At 37.3% G+C, this 25344-nt stretch overlaps 1 protein-coding gene across 2 annotated transcripts in view; it reads right to left on the bottom strand.

Annotated features, from left to right (window-relative positions):
* The window catches only part of SV2C (synaptic vesicle glycoprotein 2C), a 370967-nt gene that overhangs the window by 201825 nt on the left and 143798 nt on the right, over positions 1-25344 (bottom strand). Inside the window, exons 3-5 of one of the 2 annotated variants that reach the window (XM_053701387.1) lie at positions 19197-19352; positions 4686-4703; positions 3748-3754 (exon numbers count right to left, since the gene is read on the bottom strand). In XM_053701387.1, the coding sequence (XP_053557362.1) occupies positions 3748-3754; positions 4686-4703; positions 19197-19352 (181 nt within the window). The remainder of the gene's footprint in view (positions 1-3747; positions 3755-4685; positions 4704-19196; positions 19353-25344) is intronic. The other variant, XM_053701385.1, reaches the window with a different exon arrangement.

Genomic DNA, 25344 nt, shown 5'->3' on the forward strand with positions numbered 1-25344 from the left:
AAAAATAAAGAGAAAATCATGGAAATGAAGAGCTAAACAAGCTCCTGTGGGAAGGGTTTGTAGCTGCACGCTCTAAAAATGTACCAATTTCTTGTCCTATACTGCAAACACAAGCCCTCAAAGTAGCCAAAGAATTAGGCAAAACAGATTTTAAAGCATCTAATGGTTGGTTGGAAAGTTTTAAAAGGAGGCATTGCACTGTATGGAATGAAATATGCGGAGAAGCAAAGGATGTAGATCAAGCAACTGTTGGCCAATGGGAAGAAAAGCTCAAAATGCTTAAGGAACCATACGCTACAAAAGATATCTACAATGGCGATGAAACAGGCCTATTCTTTAAGTTGTTACCTTCAAAAACTCTGGCTGTTAAACATGAAAAGTGCACAGGAGGAAAGTTATCCAAGGAAAGATTGACGGTGTTCCTCTGTGGAAACATGGATGGGAGATTGGAGAAGCCTCTTGTGATTGGTAAGGCAGCAAAGTCACGTTGCTTCAAGAACTTAGACACTACACAGCTGCCCGTTATTTGGCGTGCAAATAAAAAAGCCTGGATGACATCAGAAATAATGTTTGAATGGCTCAGGATTTTTGACAGAAAAATGAAGAGAGAAGGTCATAAAGTCATCCTGTTTTTGGATAACGCTACCTGCAATCTGCATCTGAAACTTAGCAATGTAAAATTAGCCTGGTTCCTGGCAAACACAACAAGTGTAACACAGCCAATGGACCATGCTGTTATCTACACCATGAAGACGCACTATAGAACATTATTGCTACAGTCCTTGGTTGCGAACATTTCTACCACACAGAATGTACACCAGCCCATGTCCATAACAGTCCTTGATGCTGTCAACTGGATTTCTATGGCATGCAAGGCTATTTCTGCAGATACCATTTGCAAGTGCTTTGTAAAAGCTTGTTTCTCTAATTCCAACAGGAACAATAGTGAAGAACTGCCAGAAATAATACAGGTGACTGTAGAAGAAAACAATGATATTCGTTCATTATTTCAGAAAGGAGGTCTTGTTGACAGTGAAATAGACTGTTACATTGACATAGACAAAGAACTCGCAACGGAAAGCACATTTACAAGTGCGGTGGAACTTTTAGATCAACAACAAGACAGTGATGAGAACATGGATGACGATGAAAGTGCTGAAACCACAGAAATTCCCAGTGAGCCATCGATCAAAAGTTACCAAGATGCTTTAGAGAAAGTTCACCAGTTGCAAGAGTTTGCATTATTTAATAACTGCCCAGAGCTTCTAGAACCAATAACATCCACTAGACATTGCATTGAAAAAAGGATAACCGATGCCCCAAGAAAACAGGCAACATTATTGGGACTGTGGGGACAAGTAAATCTGTAACTGTAGTTTGCTATCTGTATACTGTACTGTATAAGAGTATGTAAAGCTTAAATACTGTACAGTACTGTTTTTTTAATACAATACTGTACATTATTTTACAGTACTGTTTGTTTATGATCGTTATTTCTGATGACTAACTACAGTACTGTATTTTGCTGTTTTAGCGCACACTGGCCTGTTCCAGATCATTCTGTATCTGGACCTTCAAGCAAAACCTCTGCAGCAACAGTACAGTACAAACATTTAAAAGTACAGTATTGGACTTGATTAAAAAGTAATCTATGTAAACTTTGACTCCATCTTCAGCTATAAACATTTTAAAGTACAGTACTGGACTGGATTAAAAAAACCATAATACACACTATACAGTACTGTACTTTAAAATGTTCGCATATAATGTGATTATAAGTGGGAATTGTGCGTAATACTGTATATACTGTACATGTAATTGTAGTGCACACTGTATTTAGAAGAGTTGAAGTTTGTGTATTACAGTACAGTAATTGTGAACAAAGTTGATGCAACAATTAATCTTTTAATAATGTTCAGTACTGTATTTGTATAGAATACAGTTGATGTCTCCACAGCCATTTTCTGTTAGAATGAAAAGCTACTGTAGTAAAGTACTGTAAAAAATAAATCCAGATACTGTGCAGGTGTACACTAAAAAATTAAAAGTACGTACAGTTAGAGTACAGTACAGTACCTGTATTTTTATTCACAGTAATTTATTTACAGTACTAGTACTCTATTTTTATTTACAGTATTTTATTTACAGTACCGCACTTTAAAATGTTTGCGGACAATGTGATTATTAGTGGGCATTGTGCACAATAGATACTGTACTTGTAGCTGTAATTGTACTGTATTTAGAAGAGTTGACGTTTGTGTATTACAGTAATTGTGAACAAAGTTGATGCAACAAATAATCTTTTAATAATGTTCAGTACTGTATTTGTATAGAATACAATTGATGTCTTCACAGCCATTTTCTGTTAGAATAAAAAAGTACTGTAAAAATAAATCCAGATACAGTACTGTACAGACAGTACAAGTGTACACTAAAAAATAAACGCACGTACATGTAGAGTACAGCACTGTACCTGTATTTTTATTTTTACAGTATTTTACTGTACATTAGTGATGTCGCGAATAGTTCGCCGGCGAATAGTTCCCGGCGAACATGGCATGTTCGCGTTCGCCGCAGACGGCGAACATATGCTATGTTTGATCCGCCCCCTATTCGTCATCATTAAGTAAACTTTGACCCTGTACCTCACAGTCAGAAGACACATTACAGCCAATCAGCAGCAGACCCTCCCTCCCAGACCCTCCCACCTCCTGGACAGCATCCATTTTAGATTCATTTGGAAGCTGCATTCTTAGTGAGAGGAGGGACAGTGTAGCTGCTGCTGATTTAATAGGGAAATTGATAGCTAGGCTAGTGTATTCAGTGTCCACTACAGTCCTGAAGGACTCATCTGATCTCTGCTGTAAGGACAGACCCCAAAAAGCCCTTTTTAGGGCTAGAACATCAGTCTGCTTTTTTTTTTTCCCCCTGTGTAATCTAATTGCAGTTGCCTGCCTGCCAGCGTGTGTGTCAGGCTCACAACATATACTGTGCCCACTTGCCCAGTGCCACCACTCATATCTGGTGTAACAGTAGTGTACATTTAAAAACAACAACACTTTTTTGACTGTGAAATAATAGCAGACAGCTGCCAGTACCCAAGATGGCCACCAATAAGGCAGACGGGGTGGGTTAGAGAGCTATTTTGGGGGGCATCAGGGAGGTTGGGGGCTAAGGGTGGATGCTACACCACAGCATATGTAAATATGCTAAAAAAATATATTTTTAAAAAAAACCTTTTATTTTAGTACTGGCAGACTTTCTGCCAGTACTTAAGATGGCGGGAACAATTGTGGGGTGGGGGAGGGAAGGGAGCTGTTTGGGAGGGATCAGGGGGTCTGATGTGTCAGTTGGGTGGCTGATCTCTACACTAAAGCTAAAATTAACCCTTCAAGCTCCCTACAAACTACCTAATTAACCCCTTCACTGCTAGCCATAATACACGTGTGATGCGCAGCAGCATTTAGCAGCCTTCTAATTACCAGAAAGCAACGCCAAAGTCATAGATGTCTGCTATTTCTGAACAAAGGGGATCCCAGAGAAGCATTTACAACCATTTGTGCCATAATTGCACAAGCTGTTTGTAAATAATTTCAGTGAGAAACCTAAAATTGCGAAAAAAATTAAGTTTTTTTTAAATTTGATCGCATTTGGCGGCGAAATGGTGGCATTAAATATACCAAAATGGGCCTAGATCAATACTTTGGGTTGTCTACTACACTACACTTAAGCTAAAATTAACTCTACAAACTGCCTACATGCTCCCTAATTAACCCCTTCACTGCTGGGCATAAAACACGTGTGGTGCGCAGTGGCATTTAGCAGCCTTCTAATTACCGAAAAGCAACGCCAAAGCCATATAAGTCTGCTATTTCTGAACAAAGGGGATCCCAGAGAAGCATTTACAACCATTTATGCCATAATTGCATAAGTTGTTTGTAAATAATTTCTGTGAGAAACCTAAAGTTTGTGAAAAAGTGAACAATTGTTTTTATTTGATCGCATTTGGCGGTGAAATGGTGGCATGAAATATACCAAAATGGGCCTAGATCAATACTTTGGGTTGTCTACTACACTACACTTAAGCTAAAATTAACTCTACAAGCTGCCTACATGCTCCCTAATTAACCCCTTCACTGCTGGGCATAAAACACATGTGGTGCGCAGTGGCATTTAACAGCCTTCTAATTACCAAAAAGCAACGCCAAAGACATATAAGTCTGCTATTTATGAACAAAGGGGATCCCAGAGAAGCATTTACAACCATTTATGCTATAATTGCATAAGTTGTTTGTAAACAATTTCTGTGAGAAACCTAAAGTTTGTGAAAAAGTGAACATTTTTTTTTATTTGATCGCATTTGGCGGTGAAATGGTGGCATGAAATATACCAAAATGGGCCTAGATCAATACTTTGGGTTGTCTACTACACTACACTTAATCTAAAATTAACTCTACAAGCTGCCTACATGCTCCCTAATTAACCCCTTCACTGCTGGGCATAAAACACGTGTGGTGCGCAGTGGCATTTAGCAGCCTTCTAATTACCAAAAAGCAACGCCAAAGACATGTAAGTCTGCTATAATGGCATGTCTGGCACACAGTGTTGGGGCAAGGGTCCATCTGACGACTGATACCTGGTCTGCAAAGCATGGTCAGGGCAGGTATATCACCTACACTGCGCACTGTGAAGCGGACGTAACCCTTATACTACCTGATCAATACAACATCATACCTGATGTTTTAAAGCACCTTATTCCAAACAATTTAGGAATGTTAGGTGATTTATGCCCTTTATGGATTAAAACCAGACTCTGCATCAACTATGTAATTTTCCATGGGAGTTTTGCCATGGATCCCCCTTCGGCATGCCACAGTCCAGGTGTTAGTCCCCTTGAAACAACTTTTCCATCACTATTGTGGCCAGAAAGAGTCCCTGTGGGTTTTAAAATTCGCCTGCCTATTGAAGTCTATGGCGGTTCGCCTGGTTCGCCCGTTCGCAAACTTTTGCGGAAGTTCGCGTTCGCCGTTCGCAAACCCAAATTTTTAGGTTTGCGACATCACTACTGTACATTATTTTATGTAAAATGTTTGCATAAGTTGTGATTACTGTACTGTATTTGGGGGAATTGTGCACAATAGATACTGCACCTGTAGATGTCATTGTACTGCATACTGTATTTAGAAGAGTTAAAGTTTGTGTATTACTGGACAGTAATTGATGCAACAGATAATCTTTTAATACATGTACTGTACTGTGTTTGTATACAATTTATGTTTTCTCACCTATTTTAAAAGTTATTCCAGATAAAAAATAAATAAAAAACTGCTGTAATGATTATGCAGAAAAATTGTACTGTCTTTCGGCTAGATTACAAGTTTTGCGTTATGAGTGGTTAACTTGCAAGTTATTGTCACCGCTCACCTCCCTATAGCACTGCTATTACAGGTTTGCAAAAACCCGGCGTTAGCAGGCAATATGTCAGCGTTGAGCAAAATTGAGCTCCATACCGCACTCAAATACCAGCACTGCTTTGAGCTGGTTTTATGTGCTTGTGCACGATTTCCCCATAGACATCAATGGGGAGAGCCGGCTAAAAAAAGCCTAACACCTGCAATAAAGGAGTGTAAAGCTCCGTAACGCAGCCCCATTGATTCCTATGGGGAAAGAAAAGTTATGTTTACACCTAACACCCTAACTTAAACCCAGAGTCTAAACACCCCTAATCTGCGGCCCCCGACATCGCTGCCACCTACATTTCACTTATTAACTACTAATCTGCCGCCCCCAATGTTGCCGACACTTACCTACACTTATTAACCCCTAATCTGGTGCCCCCGACATCGTTGACACCTACATTACACTTATTAACCCCTAATCTGCTGCCCCCCACATCGCCGCCACCTACCTATACTTATTAACCCCTAATCTGCTGCCCCTAATGTCGCCACCACCAGCTACACTTATTAACCCCTAAACCTAACCCTAAGTCTAACCCTAACACTCACTAACATTAATATAATTAAAATAAATCTAAATACAAAATTACTATTATTACCTAAATAATACCTATTTAAAACTAAATACATACTTACCTGTAAAATAAACCCTAAGCTAGCTACAATATAACTAATAGTTATATTGTATCTAGCTTATGTTTTATTTTTATTTCACAAGTTTGTATTTATTTTAACTAGGTAGACTAGTTAGTAAATAGTTATTAACTATTTACTAGCTACCTAGTTAAAATAAATACAAATTTACCTATAAAATAAAACCTAACCTGCCTTACACTACAACCTAACCTTACACTACAATTAAATAAATTACATTAATTAAATACAATTAACTAAATTACAAAAAACAAACAACCCCCCAACAGTAAAACCCACCACCCACACAACCAAACACCCCAAATAAAATCCTATCTAAAAAACCTAAGCTCCCTATTGCCCTGAAAAGGGCATTTGGATGGGCATTGCCCTTAAAAGGGCATTTAGCTCTTTTTCTGTGCCCAAAGTCCCTAATCTAAAAATAAAACCCACCCAATAAACCCTTAAAAAAACCTAACACTAACCCCGAAGATCCACTTACAGTTTTTGAAGACCGGACATCCATCCTCATCTAGCCGGGAGAAGTCTTCATCCAAGCAGCAAGAAGTCATCCTCCAGATGAGCAGAAGTCTTCATCCAGACGGCATCTTCTATCTTCATCCTTCCGACACGGAGCGGCTCCATCTTCAAGACATCCGGCGTGGAGCATCCTCTTTTTTCGATGGATCTTCAAGAATGAATTCCCCTTTAAATGACATCATCCAAGATGGCATTCCTTGAATTCCGATTGGCTGATAGAATTCTATCAGCCAATCGGAATTAAAGGCGATGTTAGGGACAGCAGATTAGGGGTTAATAATATTTAAATAGTGTTTGCGATGCGGGAGTGCGGCAGTTTAGGGGTTAATATGTTTATTATAGTGGCGACGATGTCCGGAGCGGCAGATTGTGGGTTAATAATTTTATTTTAGTTTGCAATGCGGGAGGGCCTCCGTTTAGCGGTTAATAGGTAGTTTATGGATGTTAGTGTACTTTGTGACAGTTTAGTTATGAGTTTTATGTTACAGCTTTGTTACAACTACTGACTTTCAGTTTACGGTATGGATCTTGACGGTATAGGCTGTACCTCTCACTTTTTGGCCTCCCAGGCAAACTCGTAATACTGGCGCTATGGAAGTGCCATTGAAAGAGCTGCGGTAGTTACGTTGCGTTACGGCCAAAAAAGTGTGCGGTACAGATATACCTGCAAGACTCGTAATACCAGCGGTAGTGAAAAAGAGCCATTACGCTGCTTTTTCACTCATAACGCAAAACTCGTAATCTAGCCATTTGTTACTTGCATGCAAGAAAAACAAGAAATTGATTCTGATTAGGGATGCACTGATACTGGTACATTTTGGTATAGTACTGATCCTGAGCATTTGAGCCCAAATGCTCCGATACCGGAACTGACGGTCAGAGGGAGACCTGCAGTGCCGCAAGGGAACATGGAAATGGCTTCCCAGCCAATCTGGAAGCCGCTCCAACTTCCTGATTGGTCTGGAATCTAGTCCCACGCTCCTTTGCAGCAGTGCAGTTCAGACTGGCTTCATGACCAATACAGTAACATTATTTTGTCATTTTTGAATTTGCGCATGTCAAAAGATGCTCCATGAGTCACTAACTGTATAAGGCGAAAACCTGTCCAAGACGGAAAATTTCCGGAAAATATATATATCCTATGTGTTGCCACTGCAAAAATACGGAAAACTATAGAAATCACATATCACTTAAATTTGTAAGATTGATATCAGTGAATATGCTTCATGATCTGAGCTGCAAAAACTAACAAGTAAGTTTGTATATCAGATTAATAAATCTAAACTTAGGTTCACACAATGGGGCCGATTTATCAATGTGTCTAACATGATAGGCTGTAGCGTATCATGTCCGACAGACATCGCTGAATTAATTAATTAACATTGCACAAAGAGTTCTAGTGAACTGCTTGTGCAATGCCACCCCCTGCAGATTCGGGCTCAGTCAGCCGCTCGCAGGGGGTGTCAATCTGCCTGATCAGAGGCAGCAGACCAGTTAAGAAGCAGCGGTCTTAAGACCGCAGCTTCATAACTGCTGTTTCTGGCGGAAACAGGGGCATCAGGGGCCATTTGGCCTTTGATAAATCCGCCCCAATCTATTTAGTTTAGTTTTATACAGTTTAAATGACTTTGAAAGGTTTGTCTGTAAATTCAGTGCACTGGCAGAAAACAAACTGCACAAATAAGCTCTGATTGAATGCAAACTTGTATATTCAAGTATAAACATATGGATGTTTATTCTCATTGATTTCAGTCTATTAAAATCAACATTTGAATGTCAGAATCTATATTCAAAGGTTAATATTTATTCTATGGAACAACTAAAGGAAATGATATAAACGAAACAGAGAATTGTCCATCCATAGTTTCAAGTCAAAAAAAAGCTATGATGAACCACCATTGTAATGAATATTTTGAACTCATTGCCCAGCCCTGTAGTTGATAATCTTCTATCCATTTTTAGAAAATCACTTTTTAATGTCCTTTAAAACTGCATATGCCAAATTTTCTGGCTCTGAACAAAACACTTTGAGAAATATGCTACAAAATGTACTATTTACAATAAACCCCCTGGCTTTAATGTGTAAAGCAAAATTTTCCTGAATAGCAGAATCATAAAATATATTCCAGTGAAGACTAGAACAGAATATAAAGGCACTATTAAATTCCATTTAATATACCTTTTATATTCCTCCATTTCCAATCCTTTGTGACAAGCAAACTAATGTACCTCATAGAAACAGCTCTAGCAAATTGCAGACGTATATTGTGTTTCAGAAATTCTTTGATGTGCATTCAACCAGCCAGGAATCGGGAAGAACTCCTGAGTTTCATACAACAAACTATATCATGCCTGAATAGTTTCACACAGAGCAGACACTTCAGTAATGACACTCACGAGATAACAGTGATTCAATATATGTCAGTTAGATGCTTCATTGCGGCGATTAACTTCTAAAAGCTGGAGGATGTGCTCTAATCACAAAATCTAGAAGATTTATACCAGTATATGTGCCTTAAAAAAACATTAGGATATAAGATAGAAAAGAGTAAAATCTATTTAAGTAAATAACCAGAACATTTTAAATGTGAGTCAGTCTTATATGCATTATATATTACTATTGGTGCAGCAGGTGCAGTGATACCAGGGCTCAAGAGCTGAGAGAGGCCCATAGCAGCCAATCTATACCTAGGCCGCGACGTGTGCAGAATGTGTAGAATCATAATGCAGGGGAACCTTTTATTAATGCAGTTTGCAGTTTCATCTATCTGTCACCTATCTGTCACCTATCTATCTATCTATCTATCTATCATCTATCTATCTATCTATCTATCTATCTATCTATCTCACTGGTTTTCAAAAAAAGGCTGCACAGCATTGCACAGCTAGAAACCTTGCAGTGCATTCTGATAGCCAGGGGTTAAATGGGACAGTGAAAAGTTTATTTTCTGCTCCAATCTACATATATAGGGAAGATGCAATTGGATTTTGCAGTGTTCATCTGATCCATTCCAGTCTCCATGTGCTCACTGTCACTGTGGGAACCAGCAGCAGAGCAAATGAGAGTGCCCCAGCGCAGTTTTCATGCACTATGGGCATAGTTGCCAGAATTTAAAAAAAAAATTCAGGGACACTTTGCAGCAGAGCAAGCAAGTGGGTTACTGAAGTACTGACGACCTACTGTTCAACTGCTCCGCCCACTCAGTTTTGCAATCAAAACACACCCATTTGAAAGTAATAGTATAATTTAGACTTATCCATAGTTTATTATACAGATTACAGCACCAAGCTCTACACCTACCCAGTCTCTGGAACACATTCTGGGCATATGGTTATTTTTACAACACAGCATCAAAATTAGAAAGACAAATAATATGTGAACCCATTCAATAATACTAACAATATTCTATTAGGAATTAATTATATTTAAATAATACACTATATCTATTTATCATCTATCTATCTGTATATATGTATGTGTGTGTATGTGTATATATATATATATATATATATATATATATATATATATTCAGGGAGTGCAGAATTATTAGGCAAGTTGTATTTTTGAGGATTAATTTTATTATTGAACAACAACCATGTTCTCAATGAACCCAAAAAACTCATTAATATCAAAGCTGAATATTTTTGGAAGTAGTTTTTAGTTTGTTTTTAGTTTTAGCTATTTTAGGGGGATATCTGTGTGTGCAGGTGACTATTACTGTGCATAATTATTAGGCAACTTAACAAAAAACAAATATATACCCATTTCAATTATTTATTTTTACCAGTGAAACCAATATAACATCTCAACATTCACAAATATACATTTCTGACATTCAAAAACAAAACAAAAACAAATCAGTGACCAATATAGCCACCTTTCTTTGCAAGGACACTCAAAAGCCTGCCATCCATGGATTCTGTCAGTGTTTTGATCTGTTCACCATCAACATTGCGTGCAGCAGCAACCACAGCCTCCCAGACACTGTTCAGAGAGGTGTACTGTTTTCCCTCCTTGTAAATCTCACATTTGATGATGGACCACAGGTTCTCAATGGGGTTCAGATCAGGTGAACAAGGAGGCCATGTCATTAGATTTTCTTCTTTTATACCCTTTCTTGCCAGCCACGCTGTGGAGTACTTGGACGCGTTTGATGGAGCATTGTCCTGCATGAAAATCATGTTTTTCTTGAAGGATGCAGACTTCTTCCTGTACCACTGCTTGAAGAAGGTGTCTTCCAGAAACTGGCAGTAGGACTGGGAGTTGAGCTTGACTCCATCCTCAACCCGAAAAGGCCCCACAAGCTCATCTTTGATGATACCAGCCCAAACCAGTACTCCACCTCCACCTTGCTGGCGTCTGAGTCGGACTGGAGCTCTCTGCCCTTTACCAATCCAGCCACGGGCCCATCCATCTGGCCCATCAAGACTCACTCTCATTTCATCAGTCCATGAAACCTTAGAAAAATCAGTCTTGAGATATTTCTTGGCCCAGTCTTGACGTTTCAGCTTGTGTGTCTTGTTCAGTGGTGGTCGTCTTTCAGCCTTTCTTACCTTGGCCATGTCTCTGAGTATTGCACACCTTGTGCTTTTGGGCACTCCAGTGATGTTGCAGCTCTGAAATATGGCCAAACTGGTGGCAAGTGGCATCTTGGCAGCTGCACGCTTGACTTTTCTCAGTTCATGGGCAGTTATTTTGCGCCTTGGTTTTTCCACACGCTTCTTGCGACCCTGTTGACTATTTTGAATGAAACGCTTGATTGTTCGATGATCACGCTTCAGAAGCTTTGCAATTTTAAGAGTGCTGCATCCCTCTGCAAGATATCTCACTATTTTTGACTTTTCTGAGCCTGTCAAGTCCTTCTTTTGACCCATTTTGCCAAAGGAAAGGAAGTTGCCTAATAATTATGCACACCTGATATAGGGTGTTGATGTCATTAGACCACACCCCTTCTCATTACAGAGATGCACATCACCTAATATGCTTAATTGGTAGTAGGCTTTCGAGCCTATACAGCTTGGAGTAAGACAACATGCATAAAGAGGATTATGTGGTCAAAATACTCATTTGCCTAATAATTCTGCACTCCCTGTATATATATGCAAACAACAAATGTTGTGCAAAAGAGATTTTCAGGGACATTTCCAGGGACAAATAAAATCCAGGGACTGTTGGCAACTATGTATGGGTACCTGTCGAACAAAACAAAAACCTGGTTCCCTTTGTGCTCTGCCACTGCATAAGGCATATAGATCACAGCAATTGACAGTTAACCTCAGCTACCCAATAAAAATAAGATGCAGTCTGAGGGTTGTGCCTTGAATTTTACTCCTGAGCAAAATATCCGCATATATAAACTATACTATATAAATGAGTCTAAGATGTTAGGAAGTGGTGATTTAAAGACTGCTGATTTTTTAATTTTGGTTGCAGGCTTGCATTAGAAATGGCTCAGAAATGGAGCCTAATATGGCTAATATTGCTGCAAACACAGCTGGTGTATAGTGCACAAGCTACATGCATTCTCCTGAGTCTATCTAGATAAGCTGTCATGTCTTAGCAAAGACACCAAGAGAAAGACATGCATTTTATAGTATATGTTTTTGAATTGTATATGCTATGTGAATCATAAAATGTTGTCTTCCCTGTCTCTTCAAGTTTGGCATTTCTCTGTGTTTACACAACTGAATGAGAATGCAGAATGAGAATGAGTTTATCTTACATATTTTATCAATATTCACTTTTAGTAAGGGTTGTACTATATATAATAAGAATGCAGAGCATATATAGGATTACCATCCCAATGAACTGTACTTTATAAAACAACACACAGGTGAAACGTATTGATGTCAGTATGTTCTTGAGTTCTTAACATGTCAATGCTTAAGATTCATAGATGCTCGTGAGCCTGTCGAGGGGCTTCACTGTAAAAGTGAGATGATGTGCGAAATTAATTGAGCATCGATTCAGCTATCTTTTCCAGTGTTAGTTAGGTAGAGCAGTGATTTGCAAACTTTTTTTGCCGTGGCACACTTTTTTACATAAAAAAATGCTGTGGCACACCACCATCCCAAAACTTTACAAAATCACACATTGTAGCCTACTACAGGATATATAATACAGTATATATATATATATATATATATACACACACTGTACTGTGCTGTCATGCCATGCCTCCTACAAACTATACATGACATATAAATATTTAAAAATTTGAAAGAGGGACACCCCCACACTGTTGTCAGTCTGCCGTGGCACACCTGAGGATCTCTCACGGCACACTAGTGTGCCACGGCACACTGGTTGAAAAACACTGAGGTAGAGGACATTACTGCTATTAACAAGCATAGCTACGAGAGCTGGCCAATACTTGATATCTATAACATTATTGAGAACCGCTAGAAATGTTGAAAAATAATAATTTCAACCGTGACACCTAGGGACAAAACGGGTTGTGTAAATGTTTGTGATTGTAAAATATTTGCTTGTTTATGTTGTTATGGTAAAGTAGTCTCGCTGGATAGAATTAATATGCCTCTAGAAGAGGTCCACAGATGTTCCAGGGCATTTTTCATGTGTGGTGGAGTTTTTTTCTCTTATAATAAGGCATTGGGGTAGATTTATCAATTGTCGGGCGGACATGATCCGTTGTATCAGATCATGTCCGCCCGACATTGATAAATGCCGAAAGCATACGCTGTCGGCATTTATAATTACACAAGTATTTCTGGTGAAATGCTTTTGCAATGCCACCCCCTGCACATTCGCGGCCCCTAGCAGGGGGTGTCAATCATCCAGATCATATCCGATCGGGATGATTACTGTCCGCCACCTTAACTTAAGTTTCAGACGGACCTGAAACATTTAGGGTAGATTGCAGCATCCGGTGTTTGATAAATCTACCCCTAGTATTTAGGGTTCAGTGAAGTATCCTGTCGTGTGGTCTTATCTTGCTATCTCTAGCCTGACAAAATGTTCTCTTTTATTTATTTTTTTAACTCTTTTCAAGTTTTCTTGTATGTATATGTTAGACTGTTTTATAGAAATATATTGTTTTCATTTTAATTTATTTGTTCTTGAAGGAGTTTTTTCATGTCGTCAACCTTCACAGTGGAACTAATTTTATGAATGACTGCGGCTCCACCACTTGCCTTATTTTGGAGAAGCCAATCCGGGCTTGAATCTGAAGCTGACAAGGCTAACCACAGTCATTATGTTAGTATAAAGTAAATTGTTTTGCCATTGTTATTTGCTGAACAAATTAGGGAATATATGTTGCAGGGTCAGTCAGTGCGCTTTTCCAGCTAGAGAATTATAAAATCCACAATTTTGACTACTAAATAACATAAAAAGGGGGCAAAATAAATAATGAAAGTATATTACAAAGTTGTTTTACTACACATGACTAAACATTTTATATAAACATCTCAAGGTGTTTTCTGTTCCTTTAGATTATAGCTCACAACTGCGGGTGGGTATAAATCTTTATTAATTCTGAAATTTCCTAGTTGCAATGTTATTCACAAGATATTAGTTTAACAAAATGGTTTTATTGAATCTAGGCCAATGTTTGCTAGATTCCCACTGATGCAAGCATCAGAATATTAGCAGCAGAATATTAGCAAAAATGCTTCTAGTAAAAGTTATCACTGTTTCAGTGAGAGCATTTACTCTGCACAAGCACAGGTATCATACCTAGATCTGCTGTGCACCAGAATTTAAAACCGTGTCTGCTCAGACGATGACATATTAGGTTAACTAGGCCATTGACAATATAACACAAGGCACCAGCTAGCTCTCTATGTTAGACACACTCTAGCTCTTACTAGAAGCATTTTTGATAATACATGTATGCTGCAAAAATGCTTCTTTTTAAAACTGAAATGCACTGATGTGGGTTTCGGTTTTGGATGAAATATCCCAGTCAGTTTCTCAAATCTATTATTATTATTAGCATTTATTTGTATAGCGCCAAAAAACTCTGTAGCGAAGGGTACAGAGATAGGGGTATACATTGACAAAAATATGTGATAAAATAAAAATACATAACAGACTAAACAAATCTAGCATGGGAGGAGGGCCCTGCTCTGAAGAGCTTACAATCTACAGGTTGAGGGTACAGAGACATAAGGTTTGGGGTAGCTTCTCATGTGGATTGTAGTTGCAGCATCGAGTCAAGGCAGTTCAAGATTTATTTTGGATAGGATGAAAAACTGAGGAGAGATTGTTAAGTCTCTAGAAATAGGTTTTCAAACAGTGTCTGAAGCTATACAAGGTTGGAGACAGTCTGATGGAGTGGGGTAGAGAGTTCCAGAGGACAGGAGCAGCGTGTGAGAAGTCTTAGAGGCGAGAGAGGGAAATAGAAATAATAGGAGTGGAGAGATGTAGGTCAGAGGTCGATAGAAGAGAACTGGTTGGGGCATATTTGGAGATGAGAGAGGAAATATAGTTGGGAGTGAGGCTGTTGAGTGCCTTGTAAGTTAGGGTTAATAGTTTGAATTGTATTCTAGAGTGTATGGGGAGTCAGTGTAGGAACTAGCAGAGCAGCTAATGTAGATCGGATGAGTCTAGGCTAAAGCATTCATGATAGATTGGAGGGGAGATAGGCAGTTTGGGAAGGCCATAGTAAATATGTGACAAAATGAGGGAATTAATTAGTATTTTTGTAGTTTTTTGAGTAAGGAAAATGGTGAATTTAGGAAATGTTGTGTAGATGTGCATAGCAGGATTTGTATATAGGGACTTCAGAGTCCAGTTTACCGCAAGACAACAGACCTGAGGTGAGGTGTTGAGAATAGCGTCTTTAACTGTAAGAGAAATATCAGATGTGGGATATCTAGAAGAGGGGGGGATGGGATGCTGCTCAGTTTTAGACAGATTGAGTTGGAGACAGTGTAAGGACATCCAAAAGGAAATTGCAGTGAGACAGTTGGTAATCTGGTTGAGTAATGAAGGAAAGATCAGCACTACAGAATTTTGTGGCGCTATACAAATAAATGATAATAATAATACTATTAGAAGAGGACAGATGGATTTATAGGAAGAATGTGTTTATTCTCATATCAGACTGCATTTTTGTGGAAACTCTTTAACCCTAGGTAATGTACGAGAAACATAAGTTACCTAGACAAATGTAGCTTTTGACTAAAGCTAAAATAATAACAAATTTACCTACACCACAGAGGATTCGAGCTATGGCCTTTAGTTCATTTTCATTTACTGATAAACTTCCATAAAAAAGACCATTTCATCTTAATTTAGTTTTGAATAAAACATCTGCTCATCCACTTCTCATTTCACTGGGGGCACGTCAATCTGGATGTTACAACTTTTTTTTATACATTTTCTATTTGGAAACAGTGAGTGGATTTCCATTAATTTTGTTTCCTGCAGGCTAACGCTACAGCCTTGCATCTGAATAAATTGTGGGCATGAAATACTTGACATAAATTATCAAACTGTAATGAAATTGTATTAAATGTTAAACTGCTCATCTTTTGGATATAAAATTACCATTTTACTGTACCGATAAGAATATAAATATAGATATTATTATTAAATATATTTAAAAGTAAAACAGAACAATTTATTTTATGGCCTATGTAAAGCTATATATTCAGTGGGGCCGAGAGGCACTAACTTTAAGTGGAAATTGTTGGTGGTAATATAGGAATTAATATACCAACTTCCCTCCTAATTGCTCATCACTATCCCTGACCAATAAAGTATTGAATAAGTCCATACAACTAAGTCCTACACTATATCTTACTCCCCACTAACCTCTAAATGGTAAGCTCAACAATTAACAATTTACAATCTTACAAGTCTAAATTCATTGTATTATATACCCCAGTGCAGGGTTCTGCAAACCATTACTGGGTTGCAACACAATCAGGGCCGGACTGGGAAATCTGACTGGCCCTGGAAATTTGTATGGCCCAGCCCGGCCCAGTCCCCCCCCCCCCCCCTCCGGCTCATGGCCCAATCCAGCCCTGTTTACACAACTTAAAAATGCAACATACAACACAGAAGCCTAAAATTTATGTAGAAAACTAATTAACTGCACTGCTTGTGCGCATGCAATTAAATACAGCTTCATGATAGAATACAACATTATTAGATAATACTAAAGTGTTACTGTACTGTGGTCAATAACACAACCTCACACTGTGTTAGTAATGTTTTACCAGCACTGCAGCAGTAATAATAAACTACACAAATACATCATATATAACTCAGCAGCTGGATATTACTCATCGTGATTAGCTATTGTCACAGATCCTTATAATAAGGATCTGTGATAATAGCTAATCATAAGTGATATCTAGCTGTTGAGTACCGACTCGTGTTACCAGATCAAAGTAGGGCAACTCACTAAGTTTCAATGACCACAGACGAGCCACACGGGCACCCTGCACAAACACTTATCCTACCCAAACCCTCGGTCCCCTCTATATCTCAATCTAACCTGAAACTCTTTGAAATCCTCGCAGCTCACACCTTCACTGGGCGTGACATGCTAGCGTCCTTACCTCTGACCTCCCAATGAGGTATCTGGAAAGATCGCCTGAGAAATATCAGGCAGGACCTGCCTACAGCTGACTCAATCTGTAAACGCCACCAGGGAAAAGTAGCCACAAATGGAGCTGCCATCTGATCGTACCGGCCACATCTGCAGCTAAGCTGCTTGAGTCTCTGCTCTCTCTCACTCTCTGTGCAGCTGCCAGTGTAGTGGCGGCCAACTGGGATTTTTCCCGGTATCCCGGTGGCCCAATCCAGGTCTCTGAACACAATGTTTACTGTGTCACGATGAGATAAATGAGAGTGTAGTGTGGTGGGTGTGTTGTATGAGAGTGTGTGTGTTGTATGGGAGTGTGTGTGTATTGTATGAGAGTGTGTGGTGTGTGCCTTATATGAGAGTGTGTGTGTGTGTTGTATGGGAGTGTGTGTTGTATTAGAGTGCTTGGTGTATGTGTTATAAGAGAGTGTGTGTGTGTGTTGTATGGGAGTGTGTGTGTTGTATGGGAGTGTGTGTGTATTGTATGAGAGTGTGTGGTGTGTGCCTTATATGAGAGTGTGTGTGTGTGTTGTATGGGAGTGTGTGTTGTATTAGAGTGCTAGGTGTGTGTGTTATATGAGAGTGTGTGTGTGTTGTATGGGAGTGTGTGTGTTGTATTAGAGTGCTTGGTGTGTGTGTTATAAGAGAGTGTGTGTGTTGTATGGGAGTGTGTGTGTATTGTATGAGAGTGTGTGGTGTGTGCCTTATATGAGAGTGTGTGTGTTGTATGGGAGTGTGTGTTGTATTAGAGTGCTTAGTGTGTGTGTTATAAGAGAGTGTGTGTGTGTGTGTTGTATGGGAGTGTGTGTGTTGTATGAGAGTGGTGAGTGTCTGTTGTATGAGAGTGTGTGGTGTGTGCGTTATATGAGAGCATGTGTGTGTTGTATGGGAGTGTGTGTTGTATGAGAGTGCGTGGTGTGTATTTTCAGACCAAGCATACAATAGGGTCACAAAGGTATGTGATATCATTGCACTGGGTCTTGGGGAAAATAGTTTAAAGAACCTGCCCCAGTGTATTCAGTGCCATAGAATGTTGTATACAAATAAATACTGAAAATAATAACAATCAATGTTGTTGATTTTCAAATTGCAGTTTAATATATGAATACTTAGGAATTAGTTCTTTGAAATAAATATTCCAAATAAGTTTTAATCATTATGACATGTTAACTGGAAAAAAAAAATCTAAACCTGGTTATAAGGTTTATAAAAACAGGATTGATTTATAAGCTTTGTTCAGCTGCTTTCAATGATGTTTTCAGTAACAGATGCAGAGTACTTTATAGTTGAGAAATGAAAACATCAAAAGATTTCATTGTGAAAACAAGAGTAAAATATCTTACTGTGTTGTTAATAATAATATCAGACTTTGATATATAGAAGAACCTGATTTTGGTGGACATTGAAAAGCATTAGAAGATTAAAGGGAAAGTCTAGCCAAAATTAAACTTTCGTGATTCAAATTGGGCATGCAATTTTAAACAACTTTCCAATTTACTTTTATCATCAAATTTGCTTTGTTCTCATAGTATTCTTTAGTGAAAGCTAAACCTAGGTAGGCTCATATGCTAATTTCTAAGCCCTTCAAGGCCCCCTCTTATCTCAGTGCATTTTGACAGTTTTTCACAGTTAGACAGGGCTAGTTCATGTATGCCATTTAGATAACATTGTGCTCACTCCTGTGGAGTTACTTATGAGCCAGCATGGACTGGCTAAAATGCAAGTCTGTCAAAAGATCTGGGTTAAGGGGGAAGTCTGCAGAGGCTTAGATGCAAGGTAATCACAGAGGTACAAAGTGTATTAATATAACTGTGTTGGTTATGCAAAACTGGGGAAATTCTGAAGAAGACTGTTCCTTTAATTTTAAAATAAGGTCCACCACTTGTACTGCTCTGTAGCCATCTTTTTAAGGTAATTATTTGTTTACTAACAGTCATTTAGAAGTAAAAGAAAGTACATTTTTTATTTCAAATCAAAGATTGCCAAAAACATAAGAGATAACTTACCATAATGTGGAATTATTGCCCAAGCCATGGCTGATGCATAGATTCCCCCGATCATCCAAAACATACATAACCAACTCAAATGTTCTCCTCGCTTCTCTCGTGCAAGAACTTCCGAAAAGTAGGAAAATGCTGTTGGAAGTGCTCCCCCAATACTATAAAAAAAGGAAAAATTAGGTTATAAGGATAGTGGAATATAGTCTATATATTACAAATGTTTTACCAATAAAACAAGTATTTTATTACATAAACACACAAAAAATACAGTCAAATGTCATAATACTATTGAATGGCCATTAATGTAAGATCAGCAAAATAACACTTTAAACAATAAAGATGAAAAAAAGGTAATGGCTCAGATTGCAATGAAGCGCTTTTGATAGTGCAGGGTGCGCTATCCATATTGCGAGCCATTGATATAAATTATAACTCTAAAGTTCATTAAGAATAACAGGAGAATGTTTAGCATGCCCTGCTTCTCGTAAGTGAGCACGGCCGTGCTAAACATCACTCATATTCCAAGTTGTGAGTTATGTGTTGCACGCGCATAATAGTGCTAAAAAAGTAAGTGGGACATGAGGTGTTATATATATTCATATTAACAGTAATATATATATATATATATATATATATATATACTTATTATTGAAATAAATATCTAAATTTGTTTTAAAGGGACTTAATACTCATATGCTAAATCACTTGAAACTGATGCAGTATAACTGTAAAAAGCTGACAGGAAAATATCACCTGAGCATCTCTATGTAAAAAAGCAAGATATTTTAAATCACAATTTCCTCAGCTCAGCAGAGTAAGTTCTGTGTAAAAAGTTAAACTCAGCTGCAGACCAGCTGCAGGTAATAAAAAATAAAAAATGAAGAAATGAACAGCAGCCAATCAGCATCAACAGTGCTGAGGTCATGAACTCTTTTACTGTGATCTTATGAGATTTCACTTAACTCTCATGAGATTTCATTGTAAACTTCCATACACTGAATAGGGAAATAAGATGAGTGTGCACGAAAGCTCGCTCCTTCCTCTGTCCCGGGACAGACATACTGATTTGCTGCTTAGAAGTCCTTTACAATGAGATGTGGCTACTGAGAAACTTTTGAGGTAAAATATCTTTCTTTTTTACATAGAGATGTTCAGGTGATATTTTCTAGTCAGCTCTTTACAGCTATACTGCTTCACTTTCAAGTGTTTAAACATTTGGGTATTATGGCCCTTTAAGTGATATGGTATATGACAAGGTTTTGGACTGGATAGAACTCACATACATACATACACAAACATACATACAAACACACACACACACACACACACACACACACATATATACAGTATATATACATATATATATATATATATATATATATATATATATATAAAGTCATTACAATTATGGGGGGGAGATAAAAAACTGAAATTAAAATCCTCCAAGTCTCAAAATTAAATCAATGTAAATATTTGCATAAGAAATTAGCACATCTAGGCAAGATTCCCTGCTCGCTTTTTCCCAGAAATACCTCATATACCATGTTACCAATGCACAAGAGAATTCTTGGTAATATATGCAAATTAGATATGCAAATTCTCATTTTTTTTTGCTTCAAAATACTGTTTTTACACAGCTATCCTTTTAACAGGATTATTGCAGCAAACCAAGGTTAAACCAAAATTCATTAAAATTATGGGGGGTTAAAATTATGCTAATTTCCTATGCAAATATTTACATTGATTTAATTTTGAGACATGGAGGATTTTAATTTCAGTTTTTTATCTTCCCCCATAATTTTAATGAATTTTGGTTTAACCTTGAAAATAGCTTTACCAATGCAGCAACCAGAAATCTATCTCCTACTGATGAGTTCCAAAAAGAACGAAACAGGCTGTCTAGTGAGTGATTTCTGGTTTGCTGCAATAATCCTGTTAAAAGGATAGCTGTGTTAAAACAGTATTTTGAAGCAAAAAAACTAATTTGCATATCTAATTTGCATATCTTGCCCAGAATTCTCTTGTGCATTGGTAACATTGTATATGAGGTATTTCTGGGAAAAAGCGAGCGGGGAATCTTGCCTAGATGTGCTAATTCCCTATGCAAATATTTACATTTATTTAATTTTGAGACATGGAAGATTTTTATTTCAGTTTTTTATCTCCCCCCATAATTTTAATGAATTTTGGTTTAACCTTGAAAATAGCTTTGCCAATGCAGCAACCAGAAATCTGTCTCCTACTGATGAGTTCCAAAAAGAACGAAGCAGGCTGTCTAGTGAGTGATTTCTGGTTTGCTGCAATAATCCTGTTAAAAGAATAGCTGTGTTAAAACAGTATTTTGAAGCAAAAAAGCTGAGAATTTGCATATCTAGTTTGCATATCTTACCCAGAATTCTCTTGTGCATTGGTAACATTGTATATGAGGTATTTCTGGGAAAAAGTGAGCGGGGAATCTTGCCTAGATGTGCTAATTTCCTATGCAAATATTTACATTGATTTAATTTTGAGACATGGAGGATTTTAATTTCAGTTTTTTTTATCTCCCCCCATAATTTTAATGAATTTTGATTTAACCTTGAAAATAGCTTTACCAATGCAGCAACCAGAAATTTATCGCCTACTGATGAGTTCCAAAAAGAACGAAGCAGGCTGTCTAGTGACTGATTTCTGGTTTGCTGCAATAATCCTGTTAAAAGGATAGCTGTGTTAAAACAGTATTTTGAGCCAAAAAAACTAATTTGCATATCTAATTTGCACATGTTACCCAGAATTCTCTTGTGCATTGGTAACATTGTATATGAGGTATTTCTGGGAAAAAGCGAGCGGGGAATCTTGCCTAGATGTGCTAATTTCGTAATATTTACATTGATTTAATTTTGAGACATGGAAGATTTTAATTTCAGTTTTTTATCTCCCCCCATAATTTTAATGAATTTTGGTTTAACCTTGAAAATAGCTTTACCAATGCAGCAACCAGAAATCTATCTCCTACTGATGAGTTCCAAAAAGAACGAAACAGGCTGTCTAGTTAGTGATTTCTGGTTTGCTGCAATAATCCTGTTAAAAGGATAGCTGTGTTAAAACAGTATTTTGAAGCAAAAAAACTGAGAATTTGCATATCTAATTTGCATATCTTACCCAGAATTCTCTTGTGCATTGGTAACATTGTATATGAGGTATTTCTGGGAAAAAGCGAGCAGGGAATCTTGCCTAGATGTGCTAATTTCCTATGCAAATATTTACATTGATTTAATTTTGAGACTTGGAGGATTTTAATTTCAGATTTTTATCTCCCCCCATAATTGTAATGAATTTATATATATATATATATATATATATATATATATATATGTATATATACTGTATATATGTGTGTGTGTGTGTGTGTGTGTGTGTTTGTATGTATGTTTGTGTATGTATGTATGTGAGTTCTATCCAGTCCAAAACCTTGTCATATACCATATCACTTAAAGGGCCATAATACCCAAATGTTTAAACACTTGAAAGTGAAGCAGTATAGCTGTAAAGAGCTGACTAGAAAATATCACCTGAACATCTCTATGTAAAAAAGAAAGATATTTTACCTCAAAAGTTTCTCAGTAGCCACATCTCATTGTAAAGGACTTCTAAGCAGCAAATCAGTATGTCTGTCCCGGGACAGAGGAAGGAGCGAGCTTTCGTGCACACTCATCTTATTTCCCTATTCAGTGTATGTTATGGGGAATGTTGTCTAGATGTGCTAATTTCCTATGCAAATATTTACATTGATTTATATATATATATAAAAATCTGTTAAAATCTGACAGCGCTCAACCTTGTGTCTGTAGCTCCTAGTATTGTGGGTACCAGCGCCCCCAAAAAGGTAAATGTAGTGCTAAAAATAAATACACAGAGCGCCTCCTAAAAGGCTAAGACACTAGTAGTGACAAGATTATTTAAATAAAAAATATATTGAAATTCTATAGGGGTATATAAAATATTTGTATGTGAATACTAGATGTGAAGAGATGCTCCTAAAAAGTTATTCCTGTGTGTAAACGATGAAAAAATACAGAAATGGATCCTATGTCTCAGGGATCAATTCATTCAAAGATATACCTGTAATAAAACAAATATAACATAGTGCAAAACTGCTATTCAAACTTAGTCAGTAATTGAAATGAAGCTTACCATATATGTCAACGCGTTTCGGCCCTAAGAACTGGGCCTTTATCAAGACTATAGATGGATTAGCATGGTAGCTCCTTTTATAGCTATTACTGGCCAATAAGTGCCAGTGTTGTTTTGGCGCCAAAAAATAACCTCTACTTCCTGTTCCTGTTGACCTGGAAGTAAAAAAATAACCTCTACTTCCTTTTCCTGTTGACCTGGAAGTAAAAAAATATAACCTCTACTTCCTGTTCCTGATGACCTGGAAGTACTATTGAGTTTATTCTATTTTTGTATATATGTTCCTAGTTTCATGGTAAATTCATGCTATGTTTCAAATAAAGTACATGTTCATTTTTATTTGTTTCATTAATATTTGAAAGATAATATTTGCCTAAAATCGGCAAACCGGAAGTGTGTGTTCAGTCATTTATCACCATGGAAACCAATATAAGAGTGAATGAATAGAACAATTTTCAGTCATATATTTAGATTTACCATGCCTGATCTGAAAATAGGCTTAATCTATCCTAAGGTAACTAGCTATTTTTGAAAATTGTAAGGCTGCTTGTTAGGCCCTTCTTTGACAGAAAAGACGAGTGAATGAAAAATGTATTCTACTTAGGGAAGACATCAAAGTAATAAATATTATAGTGGATATGACACTATTAAGGAATACAATAAAATAAAATAGAATATTCTTATTTAAAAAATATAACAATCTAAAAGGGTCCTAAAATGTAAGCAATAATTTCACTGTCCCTATAGAGATATCTATTTAGGAAAAGCGTATAAAATGTCTTCTGGAATGTCATAAAAAATCATATATTTTTTTGATATATAGAAATATCAAGAAACCTATTAAGATAAACATTGTCATATAGCCTCCTATATGGAGACGACCCAGGGCTAAAAAACATTGGAATGATAAACATGATAAAAACATTGGGATAATGAACATCGATTGTAAACATAATTAAAATATAATTAAATTGTTCGAATGATAAACATGATAAAAACATTAGGATAATGAACATCGATTGTAAACATAATTAAAATTTATAAAAATTAGAATATTAAAATATTTCAATATTTGAAACTCTCCATCAGTAATAGTAATGCAAAGTGGCAGGTGAAGAGGGGGGTGCATGGTTATATTAACAGAAGTACTTGAAATCACAATTACAATAAGATCTATCTCTTTCAGTAATAGTAATGCAAAGTGGCAGGTGAAGAGGGGGGGTGCATGGTTATATTAACAGAAGTACTTGAAATCACAATTACAATAAGACATATCTCTTTCAAATGCCTACATATACTCTATGTGGGGGTGTGCCTAATCTATGCTAGTATGAAAATACATGCACCTATTTAAGCTACACCTATAGGATAGAATAATAACAGCGGCTATAATCTTAAGTTAAGAAGATGAGATAGATCTTCTTTGTTATTAAGACCCTTAGGGTAAAGGCAATCTAAATTGAAAATCCATTTTGATTCAGCAGTTAATAGTTTCTTTTCATGGTTCCCCCCTCTCCAATTGGCTGTAACCAATTGGATACCTATGTAGCTGAGATCTTTTTGTCTTCCCTGATGTTGCTGCGTGAAATGCCGATATAGTGGTGTGTCTACATTTTTATGCTTGATTTTTAACAGGTGTTCTTTGATTCTGTCTTTCAAAAGTCTGGAGGTCTGGCCTACATATTGTAGACCACAGTTACATTGTATCATATAGATGACCCCCTTACTTGTGCATCTTATTGTATCTTTAATTTCATACTTCACTTTAGAATTGTGTGAAATAAAGTTTCGTGTTTTTATTCCCCTTTCACACGCTTTACAGTTTATACAAGGAAAGAAACCCCTTAGGTTTCTACCAAAGACATCTTTGCTAGTTGTTTTCGGAGTCTTGGGAACACTAGGGGACAATATATTCTTGAGATTATTGGCTTTCCTGTAAATAAATGTGGGGTTAGGTGGAAGTTTTTCTCCTATAAT

This window comes from Bombina bombina, chromosome 2 (assembly GCF_027579735.1).
Source record: "Bombina bombina isolate aBomBom1 chromosome 2, aBomBom1.pri, whole genome shotgun sequence".
NCBI classification, from domain to species: Eukaryota; Metazoa; Chordata; class Amphibia; order Anura; family Bombinatoridae; genus Bombina; species Bombina bombina.